Source organism: Delphinapterus leucas, unplaced genomic scaffold (assembly GCF_059928025.1).
Source record: "Delphinapterus leucas isolate spDelLeu-1000000601 "Yukka" unplaced genomic scaffold, BTC_Dleu_Yukka2 spDelLeu_asBTCV2_sq25, whole genome shotgun sequence".
Taxonomy (NCBI): domain Eukaryota; kingdom Metazoa; phylum Chordata; class Mammalia; order Artiodactyla; family Monodontidae; genus Delphinapterus; species Delphinapterus leucas.
The window spans coordinates 6,821,507-6,836,817 of record NW_028322234.1 but is presented as its reverse complement, the minus strand read 5'-3'; the positions used below and the strand labels follow the sequence as shown (position 1 = coordinate 6,836,817).

At 51.4% G+C, this 15,311-nt stretch overlaps 2 protein-coding genes across 2 annotated transcripts; both read left to right on the top strand.

Annotated features, from left to right (window-relative positions):
- Window positions 1-666: 666 nt before the first annotated feature.
- NXNL1 (nucleoredoxin like 1) lies at window positions 667-8,136 on the top strand. The gene is made up of 2 exons (XM_022558576.3): window positions 667-1,096; window positions 3,871-8,136. Exons 1-2 carry the CDS (start codon window positions 771-773, stop codon window positions 4,199-4,201), a joined length of 657 nt encoding a protein of 218 aa, XP_022414284.1. The 5' UTR covers window positions 667-770; the 3' UTR covers window positions 4,202-8,136.
- Window positions 8,137-8,155: 19 nt separating this feature from the next.
- On the top strand, window positions 8,156-15,011 carry TMEM221 (transmembrane protein 221). The gene is made up of 3 exons (XM_022558790.2): window positions 8,156-9,821; window positions 11,380-11,465; window positions 14,521-15,011. The coding sequence occupies exons 1-3, from the start codon at window positions 9,502-9,504 to the stop codon at window positions 14,988-14,990; spliced, it is 876 nt and encodes a 291-aa protein (XP_022414498.1). The 5' UTR covers window positions 8,156-9,501; the 3' UTR covers window positions 14,991-15,011.
- The last annotated feature ends 300 nt before the right edge of the window (window positions 15,012-15,311 follow it).

The following is a 15,311-nucleotide window of genomic DNA, read 5'->3' as shown; positions in this document are numbered from 1 at the left end:
AGGCCACATTCCAAAAGAGTGAAAGTGGGAGGTGAGAATAAGGCTTATCCTGCGAACTCACACCTTCCACCACATTCTATCAGTCAAAGCAAGTTAGGAGCCAGCCTGGCTTCAAGGAGAGGAGAACTAGTTCCCAGCGCTTGGTGGGAGAGGGCCACAAAATACCATGACCATGATTTTCACCCTTACTCACCGTGGAATCTTAAGGTGGGCTGTTTAGACAGGATTCAGGAGGGCGAAGGGAAGAAAAAAAAGTTTATTCTTATTAATTTCTAACCGGAATTTAGCCTGTTTTCTCATGTCCTATCAAAGCAAGTATTGGCCAGCTCTGTGACTTTGTCACCCGTGTAAATCAAAGATAATTTCACAGGACATCCTGGTCATGGCAGGCAGACACCTTGAAATATCATTTATGCTCATCTCGACTTAGAAAGCGCTGTTATTAATTAGTTGAGCCCTGTGGTTTAGGATTACTGAATGCATTCATGAAGAGGCACGTATCTTTTTACATCACAATTTAACAAAATATTTTCACACCAGTATGTCAGCCTGTTTTTTTAATGCCTTAGCAGCTGTCTGCTGAGACAGGCCCATGAGCAGCTGACCCCCTGCCCTCAGAGGCAGCAAAGAATCAGGTCGAGGTTAGGCAGATTAGTGAGGTTCTAAACTGGCCTCCTAAAAATTCCTAATCCTGGGACAGCAGCCAGTCAGCAGGCTCGGGGTCACACAAGGTCCTTGCGCCCTGTCCCCAGCACCCAGCCAGGGTTGCCATGGCCTGCCTGTTCTCTGGCCGTGTCCTGATCCGAAACAACAGTGACCAGGATGAGTTGGACACAGAGGCTGAGCTTAGCCGCCGGCTGGAAAACCGACTGGTGCTGCTATTCTTTGGTGCCGGCTCGTGCCCAAAGTGCCAGGCCTTTGCACCCATCCTCAGGGACTTCTTTGTGCGGCTCACGGATGAGTTCTACGTGTTGCGGGCAGCCCAGCTGGCTCTGGTGTACGTGTCCCAGGACTCGACAGAGGAGCAGCAGGACCTGTTCCTCAGGGACATGCCCAAGAAGTGGCTCTTCTTGCCCTTCGAGGATGACCTGAGGAGGTGAGGTGAGAGGTCAGGGAGGGCTTCCTGGAGGAGGGGCTGTTTCTGCTGAAAGTGAAGTATTTGTTTACTGAGGTATCTGTTCCATCTGAAGTTGATGAGCACCCTCTGTAGGCCAATCAGAACAGAGAACTGGGGGGGAGGGGCAGGGGAGGGGTACATATGCCCATTTCCATCCAGCTCCCTGGGGAGTTTACAACCTGGGAAGGGGGGAGCACAAACGTGAAACAAAGACTCAAACACTCAGATAAATACATAATAAAGAACTGCAGTAGTTCCCAAGGACAAAGGGAGGATGTCATGTGGAAATATCATGGGGAGACCTTGCTGAGATTTGGGGGTCAGGGGATGCTTCCCAGAGGAAATGGCTTTAAAGAGAGACACCCCACCACCACCACCAAGGACAAGGAGGATAGGAGGGTAAAGAGTGAGGAAAGGGAAGGGTTTCCAGGCAGAGGACATAACCCAGACAAAGGCTCGGAGGATTTCAGGGAAAAAACAGCCAATTCAGGGAACAGTCATACCAGGAGTAAGAAGGCAGCATGTGGAGCAGCGCCCCAAATGCCACCTAATGAGCGTGGATGTGATCCTCAGAGTAGCTGGGAGCCATGGAGGGCACTGGAGCTGAGAGAGAGAGATGGTTGAGTTCCAGCTGTCCAAGGAGCTGCCCAATAAACAGTGTGATCGTTTGTGGCTATTTGCAAACTTTCCCCTTTTCAACAGTGAGACTTTCATTCTTTTTATTTATTTACTTTATAAATTTATTTCTATTTTATTTACTTATTTTTGGCTGTGTTGGGTTTTTGTGGCTGTGCACGGGTTTTCTCTAGCTGCGGCGAGCAGGTGGCTACTCTTCGTTTTAGTGCCCGGGCTTCTCATTGCGGTGGCTTCTCTTGTTGCGGAGCACGGGCTCTAGGCACGTGGGCTTCAGTAGTTGTGGCTCGCAGGCTCTAGAGCACAGGCTCAGTAGTCGTGGCGCACGGGCTTAGTTGCTCCGCGGCATATGGGATCTTCTCGGACCAGGGCTTGAACCCGTGTCCCCTGCATTGGTAGGCGGATTCTTAACCACTGCGCCACCAGGGAAGTCCCTCATTCTTTTTAAACCCCAATTTTTTACTATGAAAAGTTTCCTGCAAGCCGTGTGGCATGGCCAAAGGAAAAATAAAAGAAAAATTTCAAAGATACCAAAAAGTTGGAAGGAGCACACAATGAAACCCTTGGGCATTTTTGCCATTTGCTTTATCTCCATGCACGTGGAGTTTGTGCTGAACCATTTCAAAGTGAGTTGCAGACTTTGTGCCATTTTACTGATGTCATCAATTTTGTTACAAAACTTAGAAGTTTCCGGTTATGGAGACCTTCATCCCCACCCAACATTATCAGAGTTGGCACACTTGCTCACTCCCACAGCCTTCTGCAGCTGAGGAGGTTCTTTTCCCCAAATGGTGAACATTTCCCTCCCCTGGGGGAAGAAATGCCAGCTGTAAGGGGATCATAGCCAAACATTGACCTTGTTTGAGGCAGGGTCCTCTCCACAAAGCCTTCACCCAGGCAAGTATCCAGACAGAGTGAGCGAGTCCCCACCCCCTACCCCTCCCACACACAGGGTTGCCAGATAAAATACAGGACACCCAGTTGAATATAAATTTCATGTAAACAATGAAGAATTTTTGAGTATAACTGTGTCCCACGTGATGCAGGGACATACTTATAAAAAGTTATTTGTTGTTTACATGAAGTTCAAATTCATTCACACAGGGTGTCCTGTATTTCTAGTTGCTAAGTCTGGCAACCTACTCCTGTGGGATTTTGCAAGTATCAATACTATGTGTCTCTGTAAGGAGGCCTGGAAAAGGGCCACCCAAGAACCCCGTGGGTGGAAGTTAAGAATCATGGGTGATGGGACCAGTCTGGTAGCCTACTTGACTCCATGATGACCGTGTGGGGCTTTGGCCTAGATGGGAGATTTGGTCTGGGGGTCTCCTGTGGATGGCTTTTCACTGGCTCTCTCTCATACAGAAAACAAAATCAAAAACTCCTTACCATGGCCCTGCAGGGCCTTTATGATCAGTGCTGCACTCCAATCTCCCTCTGACCTTCAGGCTTTTGCACCGGCTGTGCACTCTGCATGGGAAAACTTTCCCCAGTTCTCCCCTTCCTCTTCCTGCAGATTTCAGCTCCAGGGTCACCTCCTTAAAGAGGTCCTCTCTGACCATAAGTCCTTTACTCAGTTTAGTATCTCTTTACGGAATCTGTCAGTGTTTATTCATTCATCCCACACACATTTCCTGAGCATCTACTCTGTGCCCGGCACTGTTTCGGGCACTGGGGACACTCGTGAATAGGGACAGAAATCTGTGCCCTAGTGAAGCTACTTTCTGTTGTGGGAGAAAATGACAAACAGGAGAAATAAACTATGCCGCGTGTTGGATGCTGAGAGCCGCGCATCAGCAGAGAGAAAGAGAGGCGTTGAGATTTAAGGTTAGGTGTCTGCAGCATACAGGGTCTTAATCCGCAGATGTCTGGAGACAGTGCTCCAGGCGGAGGACATAGCCAGTGCAAAGGCCCTGCGGTGGGAGCATGTCTGGGGTGTTGGAGCCAAAGCCCGGAGGCCAGTGTGGCCTGGCCTGTTCTGGTTCCTGGGCATCCCCAGAGGCCGGCATGGGACAGTGCACACAGAAGGCGCTCAGTAAGTACTGGGAGGAGGGATGTGGGGCTCCTCAGCATAGGGTCAAGGACGAGGGTCCGACCGGACTGACCCGCCCGCCCCGCAGGGACCTCGGGCGCCGGTTCTCCGTGGAGCGCCTGCCGGCGGTCGTGGTGCTCAAGCCGAGTGGGGATGTGCTCACGCTCGACGCGGCCGACGAGATCCGGCGCCTGGGCCCCGCCTGCTTCGCCAACTGGCAAGAGGCGTCTGAGGTGCTGGACCGCAGCTTCCTGCTGCCAGAGGACCTGGACGACGCCGCGCCGCGGAGCCTCACCGAACCACTGCGCCGCCGCAAGTACAGAGTGGACCCGGCTGCGCGGGGCGTACGAGGCCGGGGTAGAGGGGGCGACCCCGGGCAGGAGGGCGGGGCCGAGGGCGGGTCAGTGGGGCTGTTCTGACCCCTGGAGGGGTGGACCGGACTGCGGGGGTTCCATGATGAAACCCCCGAGGAGGGCGGGGGCGGGGCTGGGGCGGAAGTGGGCTGTTCTGATCCCTTTGGTGGGAGAGAACAGACAGGGGCGGGTCTATGAGGAGTCCTTCCCCCTCCCCTAGGGTGGGTGGGGCTAGGGGGTGGGGGTCTGCTCTGAACCCTCCGGTAGGACAGAACAGGCAGACAGGGGCGAGTCTGTGATAAGCCCTCATCCCACCCCCACCCCCCGACCTCCCGGTAGTGGGCGGGACCGGGCGGCTGTTTTGAGGCCCCATGGTGGAAGGCTGACGGTTAGAGCAAGCAGAGTCTCTAATGAGCCCCAGCGGGACTGGAAGTGGGGTCGGGGTGAAGGGAGGGGACCATTCTGAGTTCAGGCCAGGAGGAGGGAGGGGACGTAGCGTCAGGCCGGAGCCGCGGGCTGGGGAGGCGGTCTGTATTCTGAGCCCAGCCCGAAGAGCAGAGGGGGGCGGTGAGGGTGGAGCTGCTCTGAGCTCCCCGGATGCAGAGTAAAGGCCGAGAAGTGGGGAGCAGGAAGGGTCTTTTTTGCGGCCCACCCTCCACACCCTCAGGATTCAGCGGGGGCGAGGAGCTGTGTAATGAGATGGCGGGGGAGAAGCAGGGCGGGACCTGAGGTAGTTCGGACGCCCCACCCCCGCCACAGGTGGAGGGTGAGACCTAGCGCAGGGCCGATGACGGAGGTTTCTGTGTGAGGCCTCCCTCCCCCACCCCCCCCGCGAGGACCTGGCAGGCCCAGGACCTGTCTTGGTTCTCCAGCGGCCGGGGTGGTGAAGCAGGGAGAGCTTTTCAAGGGCCTCTAGAAATATTTTTAAGACTTGGAGAGGAGGGGTGGTTACAAGTTCCAAAATGGGAAAATGCAAACCAAAATCAAATGATGGTGCTGAGAACGCTCGGCCCACCGGGCACTAAATGGCGTTGTTCACATGCTTCATGCGCAAAACTACAGCAATCCTTTAACAACAGATTTGTAGTTTGCACGGGATGCAGTTCAATATTTGGTGTTGTGTGCGCTGGGTCCAGGACCTTCAGCGAGGGCTCAGAGTCTCCCTGTCCCTGGTGAACCCTGGGGATTCACGAGGAGACAGCAGAATATAGAAATCAAAAACCCTAGTCTGGAGCCCCTTCCCGGCTGTGTGATTGTAGGACAGTCACCTCCCCTTTCTACGCCTCCTTTCTTTCCTCTGGAAAATGACAGTAAGGCAAGGTCCTACCTGGCAGGTCAGCCAAGGACCCAGAGCCGGAGCTCGCTCCGCGTGAACCTCTTCATTTTGCCTCTGGCGCCGCCTGGCGGCGAGATGGGGAGGTGCGTCCTCGGGGCGGGGCCAAACATGCAAATGAGGTGCAGTCCACACCTGTTCCCAGTCTCCGGAAAGGGTGTGCTAGGAGGGCGGTGCGACTCCGGGATTTGGGAGGCCCTGGAGGCCTAGGGACTGGACAAGTGCCTCATTTCTTGCTCACCCCTAACCCCCAATCTCCAGGTGAGGAAATTGAGGCTCAGGTCGGTGATGCCACCTGCTCTGGTTCCAGACACATCTTGCCCTTCATTGACCTTAATTAGGCCTATCTGTGAAATGGTTGTGTTAAACCCTGTGTGATAATGGCTCTTAAATTCTTAGGTCGCTGGCTCACCGACAGCCTTTAAAAGAAGTTAAAAAACATCCTTCCCGAGAGCAAACCACAGGACACACATCCCATCCATATCTTTACTATTATTTCAGCCAGCACGGAATGAGAGTGGCCAGGTTTTGCCCCCTGGGCAGTGAGGTAGGGAAGTCCGCTCCCTGTCCTGTCAGGCTGTGTGATGTGGGCAGGTCACTGGCCGTCTCTGAGTCTCCCTCCTGGTAGATAGGGATCAAACCTCCCATCCCCATCTCTACTCCTGCTTGCCACAGCTAAGGTGAGGAAGGGACAGCTTGGCGTCTGGCCAAGGCAGACAAGATCACTCTCAGAGTGTCACCTACAGAGTGTTGCCAACTTGCAGGGTTAAATTTCCAAATTGAAACCAGACACCCCCAAACCAGAGAATCACCCCCATATTCAAAGGGAGTGCCAGGTTGTGGTATCTGTGACACTACCCCCCAGCCTCCATCAAATAATTGTGAGGTCTAAGAGAGGGCTGTAATGACCTTTGGCCATTGCATAGAATTGCCCCTTTATTTGGCTGGTTTAGCGTGTGTTTTCACCTCCTCCCCAGAAGGGCAAGCTTGACCTGCCTTTGTCACCACTGGGTCCCCAGAGCCAGGGGGGCACGGGTCCCCATCAATGTTTTTCGAATGAATAAATGCCACTATCTTACATCTGTGTATCCCCAACACCCAGAACAGAGCAAGGACTCTGTTCCAAACAAATCACTGAGCCCCAGCTATCCCAATGTGAGACGTTTTCTTACCTGTAAAACATGGAAAATTCACTCTAACTTTGGCGATGATGAAAAAGGCTGGGTGTGTTGGGCCAAAGCCTGGTGAATAAATGAATGAATAAACCGATTCCTGTTATAGATGAGGAGGCCCAGAGAGGTTAAGGGATTTACCCAAAGCCACACAGCAAAGGAAGAAGCCATCTGTTGCTGAAGGGTCACCCTGTTCTCTCCCCTGGGGTCATTTTACCCATCAGGCACTGGGCTGAGGCCTCAAGGCCCACAAACTTTTCCCAAAAGACCCCAAAATTTTGAAACCTGAAAAAAATGGCTCCCCAAATTAGAGAAGAGACCTGGAAATTCAAAACCAGTGGGATCTATAACATTTCTGTGAAGCAATATAAAGCAGTGGGTGGGAGCTAGGCTGTCTGTGTTTGCTGCGTGACCTAGGGAGTTACTTAACCTCTCTGTGTCTCAGTTTCCTCATCTGTAAAGCCTAGGTGATGACTATGCTGTCTTTCAGGCCCAAATGCATTAAGACAGAGATGGCTTGCAGGAGGCCATGTCGACCTCATTCACTCTTATATTCTGGGTCTATCAGGAATGTGTTAACTTTGAAACCATTTTCAGTTTTGATATTTCAAACTTTGCAAGAATTACAGAGCAGGAGTACAAAGCGATCCGTTCACTCATGCATGCAACAAGCATTTATTAAGGGCCTACTGTGTGCGAGGTGCAGACCCAGACACAAAGGGGACACAGCAGTGGACATTTGAAGCAGACATTCTGCGGTCTGGAGCAGCCACCCATCCCCCACTACCGGGCCACACATAGTGGGAAAATGCACATGGTGCGCTGCCAGAGATGTAAAGTGCTACAGGAAAGCAAGAAGACAAACAATCCAAATGAGCGAAGGATATGAAGAGACATTTCTCCAAAGAAGATACACAAATAGCCAACAAGGGCATGAAAAGACACCCTACTTCAGTGGTTATTATGGAAATGCAAATCGAAATTGCAATGAGATACCCATTCACACCCTGTAGAATGGTTACAAAAAAAACCCCAAAAAAACAAAAAACAGAAAATAACAAGTGTTGGAAGGGAAATGAAGAAATTGGAAGCCTGGTGCACTACTGGTGGGAATGTAAAATGGTGCAACCGTTGTGGAAAACAGGCAGTTCCCCAATAAGTTAAATAGAGAGTTACCATATAACCCAGCCATTCCACTCTAGGTGTAGACCCAAAAGAAATGAAAACAGGACTCAAACAAATCGTTGTATGTGCATGTTCTTAGCAGCACTATTCACAATCGACAAAAGGTGGAAACAACCCAAATGTCCATCAAAAGATGAATGAGTAAAGTAAATGTGGTCCACCCATACAATGAAATGTTATTCAGCCATAAAAATGGAATGAAGCATGGGCATATATACACTACCAAACATAAAATAGAAAGCTAGTGGGAAGCAGCCGCATAGCACAGGGAGATCAGCTAGGAGCTTTGTGACCACCTAGAGTGGTGGGGTAGGGAGGGTGGGAGGGAGGGAGATGCAAGAGGGAAGGGGACATTTGTGTATGTATAACTGATTCACTCTGTTATAAAGCAGAAACTGACACACCATTGTAAAGCAATTATAATAAAGATGCTAAAAAAAAAAAAAAGGAATGAAGCTCTGACACGTGCTACAACATGGATGAGCCTTAAAAACCTTACGCTCAGGGAAAGAAGCCAGACACAAAAGGCCACATATTGTCTGGTTTTGTTTATATGAAATGTCCAGAAAAGACAAATCCATAGAGACAGACAGTAGATTGATTTGTGGTTACCAGGGGCTGAGAGGGGGGAATGGGAAGTGACTGCTAATAGGGGAGGGGGGGGAATGGAAATTCCAGAACTAGATAGAGGTGATGGTTGCACAACGTTGTGTATGTACTAAATACCACTGAATTGTTCACTTTCTAATGGTTAATTTTTTTTTTTTTTTTTTTTTTGCGGTACGAGGGCCTCTCACTGTTGTGGCCTCTCCCGTTGCGGAGCACAGGCTCCGGACGCGCAGGCTCAGCGGCCATGGCTCACGGGCCCAGCCGCTCCGCGGCACGTGGGATCTTCCCGGACCGGGGCACGAACCGTGTCCCCTGCATCGGCAGGCGGACTCTCAACCACTGCGCCACTAGGGAAGCCCCTCTAATGGTTAATTTTATGTCGTGTAAATTTCACCTCAATTTTTAAAACTTAAAAATAAATAAATAATATCCCCCAAAATGTGCCGTGGGAAGAACAAAGGCTAGCAGCGAAGGACAGGTGTGCTGCTTGGGGAGGGGGTGCAGGAGGGCCTCTCTGAGGTGGCTGACGTTTCTGAAAACCTTGAAAGAAGGTGAGCAGAGGGGACATTCCAGCCAATTGCCGGATCCAGGGGTAGAGACCACATATCAGAGCGAATTATTTAAAAATTCGTTCAAGTTTCTTTTCCTTCTTAAAAGACAGCAATGAAACAGGTGCTTGGGGCAGCGGGAGGGGAAAATGGGGCACTTGAATGAGTTTATGGATCTGTGAGGCTCTCTGGATCCCGCCACGACGCCCTTATCCCACGTGGGACAGCCTCCGCCCCTTCTTCGCCCCGCCCCCCGCAGGCCCCGCCCCTCCAGAACTCTGAGGCCAGGAGCTGTCGCTCACAGAGAAAGAAAAGACTTTGTCTCAAGTTTTCCCAGAGCTTTCTCGTCCCCACCGCGACTGGCATCCCGAGCCCTCTGCGGCCCCGACAATATTCAGAAACCCCCCCTGCGGCCCCGCCCCCTCTGGACCGCCGAGGGCCTCGGACGCCCCTCAACTCCCCTGCCCCCTAAAATCTCTTTGATTCCTCAACTGTCCCATAGGCCCGCAGGACACCTCCATGGCCAGGTCGTACGGCGGCCGGGTGCTGGCCGCGATGATCCTTTTGGGCATCCCCGCGGCCGTGCTGGCGGCGCTGGGCGCGCAGCTGCTGTTCCAGCTGCAGGCGGGCCGCGCGGAACTTCGAGGACCGCGAATCGACGTGGTGGGCCCGGAGCTGGGCGGCGGCCCTGGGCTGCCGGAGGACGCGGCCGGGGCGCTGCTGCCGCTGGCAGCCGCGCTCGCCGCGCTCGCCCTGGTGCTGGGTCTCACCTGCCTGCTTCTCGCCGCGCTCTGCGGCCACCTGGGCGCCGAGATGGCGCGGGGACCGGGCCCCGGCAGGTAGGAGGACCGGCCCCTCTGCCCGGCTGGGGGCTGGACAAGCCCGGGGGAGCCGCTTCCCTTCTCTGGGCGTCACGTTGGGGGAGAGCTTTCCTTCCTCACTCCCTCCATCCATCTTTCCCTTCCTCCTTTCTTCCATCCCTCCCTCCCTCTCTTTCTCCTTCTCTCCATCCATCCCTCCCTCCATCCTATATTTGTTGAAAATTTACAGCAGGTACAACTACAGCTGGGACCCCCTTTTCAAAGATGTGGAAACAGGCTCAGAGAGGGCCTGGGGTCAGTTAGCCCCAGTGTTGATAGCGTTTGTCATTTATGGAACCCTAAGCTCTAGGTGCCCCCCACTTAATGTGGATTAACACAGTGAAGCCCCCTGGGTGGCTGGTGTTGTTATTATCTCCCGTTTTAACAGTGTGTTAAAAAGAGTCTGCTCTCTCTAGGCTGCCAGGATTGGAAGGGGGTGGACTGGATTTGAACTTGAATCTGGTAGAGCCAGAACATGTGCCCTGGCCCTGGGTGGGGTTCCTTGTCAGGCACCTGAGCTCGGGGATACGGGCACTGGACAGGGTGGCTGGTGGGTGCATGTGGAGTGCGGAACCTTCCTTGAGCCAAGGACTTGGCTGTCCCATATCTGAGTGTTTCCTTCCAGGATGCTGGGGGAGGGGAGCTGGGATCCTTGTCCAGGATTCCATGGATTTGAGCAGATGGGAGATTCCACCATTTGATCCCATCCGAACTGTGCGCCCTCCATCTGATAGTTCAAGGGGTGCTGAAAAGCATGCGTTCTGTCAGTTGACAAATATGTGTTGGGCACCTGCCGGGGGCTGAGCCGAGCATTGGGTATTGGCGACCCAGCAGGAACCAGGCGGACCTGGACCCACCTTCATGGGGACACAGATAATGAAGATACAAAACAGATCAGTAATGTCAAATGGTGATGAATGCCGTCCATGTCAGCTCTTGGGAATCTCTGTTTCTCTTGTCACTGATAACAAGTTAGCCTCAGTTTTCTCACCCCCAAATAAGCTTATGGTCTGTAAAATAATGGAGGTCAGATGTTTAACAAGTGTCTGTACACAATAGCTACTTCATTAGTGTTGCATGTCCGAAGGGACTGATGTATATGGATGGGTTTTGGGGGAGGGGAATGGAATGGATAGTGACTGGATGGATGCATGGACAGATGGTTGGTTTGCTCGATGGATGGTGACTGGGAGATAGACGATGGATGGATGGGTGGGTGGGGGTTGGATGGATGGATGGATGGATGGATGGCAGGTGACAAATGGATGAATGGATAATGATGGATGTTTAAATAAATGGCTGGATGGATGAACAAATCATGGTTAAATGGATGGATGGCTGTATGGTTGAATAATTGATGGGGATGGATGGATGGTAAAGGATGAATGAGTGGGGGGATAGATGAGTGGATGGTTAGGTCCTCACATAGACCTCCAGTTCCCCAAAGCTGGACCACTCCCCCTACCTCTCCTCCCCAGCCTTATTCCACCAGCTCTGCCTCCTGAGCCCATTTTGTTCCTGCCCCCCTCCCTGCCAGGTCTGACTGGTTTCTCTATGACTGCCGCCTCCTCAGACATGTGGCCCTCGGCCTCTTCTGTTGTGGGGTCTCCGTCTACTTAGCAGGTACGTGCTCAGGATAGAACATGGGGTATAGGGCCCTGGGTTGTGGTGACCGGGGGTAATAGCCCCACAACTGGGGTCAGCTCCAGAGGCAGCCTGCCTGGTTCACTCTTGGCTCCTACACTTTAGCCCATGGCTGGCATCTGATCCCAGTGGGGATTCCATAAATGGCAGCTGTCTTCAGAACACCTCTGATCCATCAGTTTTCTACAGTTGGTTTGAATAAAAGTTTCCAAGTCCTTGGTGGTTTCTGGAGATAGCGTTTCACAGGTTGGCCTTAGCAAAAACTGTTTTGGTCACAAATATCTGAATCCAGCTCAAGAAGGGCTTAAGAAAAAAAAAATACGCTTCATAAACCAGAAATGCAATTCTAAATCCCAACACATGAAGCAGAGTAAAAACTAATAACCTGAGTGCCAGAGGGACACACTGCACTGTCTTTCCTTCCCCGACTTATAACTTTTCTTTGATCAACATTCTCTCACCCACACATGCTGGTAAAGGAATCCAATCATCGCCTTTCTTAAAGAGACTCCTGACATCTTATATTTTGTTCTAATCTTGAAAAATATGTTGCTGGTGCTGGAGACTCAGCGCTGAATCATACATAGATCCTTGGCAGCCTTATAAACAACCTGTTTCACCGGAAGAAAAAAAAATCAGCTGACTGGAAAACAAGGGATTTGCTATTACTGTTTTTCCTTAGTACCATAATAGAGAAATAGAAGTTTACAAGATATATTTAAAAGATTTATTCAAGAGATATGAGCCTAGGGTTCATTGTGGGAATTTGTATGTACAGCGCAGCGAACTCTGCATAACTCTTGTTGTTTGACTTCATAAAATGCTCTGGATTTTATTAAGTGTGGAACTTCCCTGGCGATCCAATGGTTAAGACTCTGCGCTTCCACTGCACGGGGCGTGGGTTCATCCCTGGTCAGGGAACTAAGAACTAAGATCCCACGTGCCACGTGGCCAAAAACAAACAAAACAAACAAAAACAAACAAAAATGCTCTGGATGTGTGTTTTTTAAAAAGGAGAGTGGATGGAGTGACTCGTGTATCTGAAAAGATCAGGGGTTATTGGCCTCAGGTGTGGCTGGATCCAGGCACTCCAATGAGGTCTTCAGAAATGCTTCTCACTTCATCTCATCACTTGCCGTGCCCTGAGAAAGAGGCCTGTCTCTGTAAGCGCTTTCAACACAATACCTATGACCTCAAGCCTTTTCATAAGCCAACAAAAATGTTGGAGACTTGGAGAATAAAATATTCTTATTTCTAAAATACAAGAAAACTCACAAAGGGCAAACAAAGGTAACTATGTCAGCCTCATTAAGCATTAAATTAAGAATTTGTTCAGCTCCCAGTTAGATTCTTTTTGAGGATAGGTGACCTCACTCAGCAAGAATTCCTGAGCATGTCCAGCCAATCATTCATTCATTGCTAACCAGAGCCAAAATAATAGTTGTAAAGATCTTTCAAAAAAAGAAAAAAATGTTTAGGGCTTCCCTGGTGGCGCAGTGGTTGAGAGTCCGCCTGCCTATGCAGGGGACGCGGGTTCGTGTCCCGGTCCGGAAAGATCCCACATGCCGCGGAGCGGCTGGGCCCGTGAGCCATGGCCGCTGAGCCTGCGCGTCCGGAGCCTGTGCTCCACAACGGCAGAGGCCACAACAGTGAGAGGCCCGCGTACCGCAAAAAAAAAAAAAAAAAAATTTTAGAGCAGGAACTTCCCTGGTAGTCCAGTGGCTAAGACTCCACGCTCCCAATGCAGGGGGCCTGGGTTCGAACCCTGGTCAGGGAATTAGATCCCACATGCTGCAACTAAGAGTTCGCATGCCGCAACTAAGACCCAGCACAGCCAAATAAATACATAAATAAAAATATTTTAAAAAAATGTTTAGAGCAATAAAAGTCCTTGGCCTCGCCTTAATATGTCAGACATGATGCATTGTGGCATCTTCAAAAGCAAGAGTACAGAGCTGGAGAAAGCATTAAAACAGCCCACAAAGTGCCAAGAAGTCCTTCATCAGCTCTGGGCTTCTCTCCTACCAATTCCCTAATGGCTGCAGTTAGAAAATAACCCTGTCCTCATAGGCCAAGCAAAGGTCCCAGGGCTGACTCTGATTGGCTGAGCTTGGGTCATGTGATAGCCATGCACCAATCACTATAATCAGGGGAAGCAGTGCTCTGATTGGCCTAGAACCATACATGTCACTGATGCCAGAGTGGCAGGTCAGTCCTTCTAGACCAGTGACCAGGGTAGGGGTAGGAACTGGACCAGCACTTCTCAATGGGAACTGATTCTGCCCCTGAGGGAACATTTGGCAATCAACATCTAGAGACATTTTTGGTTGTCACGATAGGGCAGGGGGAACGTACTACTGGTATCTGGTGGATAGAAGCTGCTAAATGTCCTACAATGCACAGGACAGTCCCCACCAAAAAGAATGGTGGTGCCAGCTGGACATCGGACAGGGCAACAGAGAGCCAGTACAGGTCCTCAAGGCCAGGTCGTCAACTGTCTTTTTTGTTTTTTACGATTTACTTTTATTTATTTATTTTGGCTGCTCCAGTTCTTAGTTGTGGCACGTGGGATCTTCTTAGTTGCGGCATGCGGGATTTTTAGTTGCTGCTCCTTAGTTGTGGCATGCATGTGGGATCTAGTTCCCTGACCAGGGGTGCAACCCAGGTCCTCTGCATTGGGAGGGCGGAGTCTTACCCACTGGACCACCAGGGAAGTCCCCGCCAACTGTCTTGTTGTTCAGATCAGCAAACTGAGGCCAGAGAGGGACTGTGATTCACTCAAGGTCAATCACAGGGATTCAGAAAGCCTGAGATCTGAGTTGTTTCAATCGTGGTAAAGTACACATAACACACAATTTACCATTTTATAGTAAAACACATGTGATGATGATGTATTTGTCGGGTGTGAAAGGGTTAGATGAGTTAGTCTATGGGCCTATCATAATGTACAATTTTCTATAACTGCTCTCCATTTGGGGGAGCTCTCCCAGGGGTTGGAGAACAAACGTTGAATAAGAGCCGTTTCCTTCCCCAGCACTATCCATCTACGCCCTGCTTCTCTTCGAGATCGAGACGGGTGCAGCAGCTGCCTCCATCCTTGGCTTGGGTGCTCTGGTCCTGGTGGCGGCGCTGACCCACACTCTACTCCGGGCCGCCCGGGCCACCCGCCGTGGCCTCCATGAGCTGTCCCCACCGCACTTTGAAGACGACCCTGTCTGCCCTGCTGAAGTCTCCAAGGCCAGCTCCAGGGCTCAGCCCCAGCAGGGTACCCATCACTGGACCCCCTACTCATCCTGCCCAAAACCTGGGGACTCCCTCAGATCCATGGTTACTGCCACAACACCTGCAGCCATAGGGGGAGGCCGGGAGGGCAGCCTGCCTGCATTCCGCATGCACCGGACACTGTCTGCCAGTGAGGGGCACTGGGAAGAGGTCACGCATGAGATGCGCAGCATCCTGAGCCACAGGCCAGGGGGTTCAGGGAAGGACTCCACTCTGGTGTGAGCCCAAAGATCAAGGATAGAGACCTAGGGTCAGGCAGCAGGAAGAGGACTCTTGTAGAGATAGCTCCAGGCTCAACCACAGTAGCAGTATAACTTGATTTCTCTCTCAGTTCACAGCATCCCTGACGTGTGTCCTCAAGGTTGCCTCATGGCACAAAAAGGCTGCCAGGGCTCCAACCTTTACCTTTACCTCACTCAGAGAGAAAGGCAGAGGGCCAGGACTTCTCAGGAGATTTTGGAAGTTTTCCTGGGAGGCCTTGGGACACTTCTGCTTATACCCCATTGGCCAGAACAGAGTCATGTGGCCACGCTTCAATACAGA

Bases quoted from the DNA above. Each gene is read 5' to 3' on its own strand.
- TMEM221 (XM_022558790.2), top strand. From the start codon at position 9,502: ATGGCCAGGTCGTACGGCGGCCGGGTGCTGGCCGCGATGATCCTTTTG. The intron at 9,822-11,379 runs GTAGGAGGACCG...CCTCCCTGCCAG, and splicing joins CGGGGACCGGGCCCCGGCAG to GTCTGACTGGTTTCTCTATG. The intron at 11,466-14,520 runs GTACGTGCTCAG...TTCCTTCCCCAG, and splicing joins GGTCTCCGTCTACTTAGCAG to CACTATCCATCTACGCCCTG.
- NXNL1 (XM_022558576.3), top strand. From the start codon at position 771: ATGGCCTGCCTGTTCTCTGGCCGTGTCCTGATCCGAAACAACAGTGAC. The intron at 1,097-3,870 runs GTGAGGTGAGAG...CCCGCCCCGCAG, and splicing joins TTCGAGGATGACCTGAGGAG to GGACCTCGGGCGCCGGTTCT.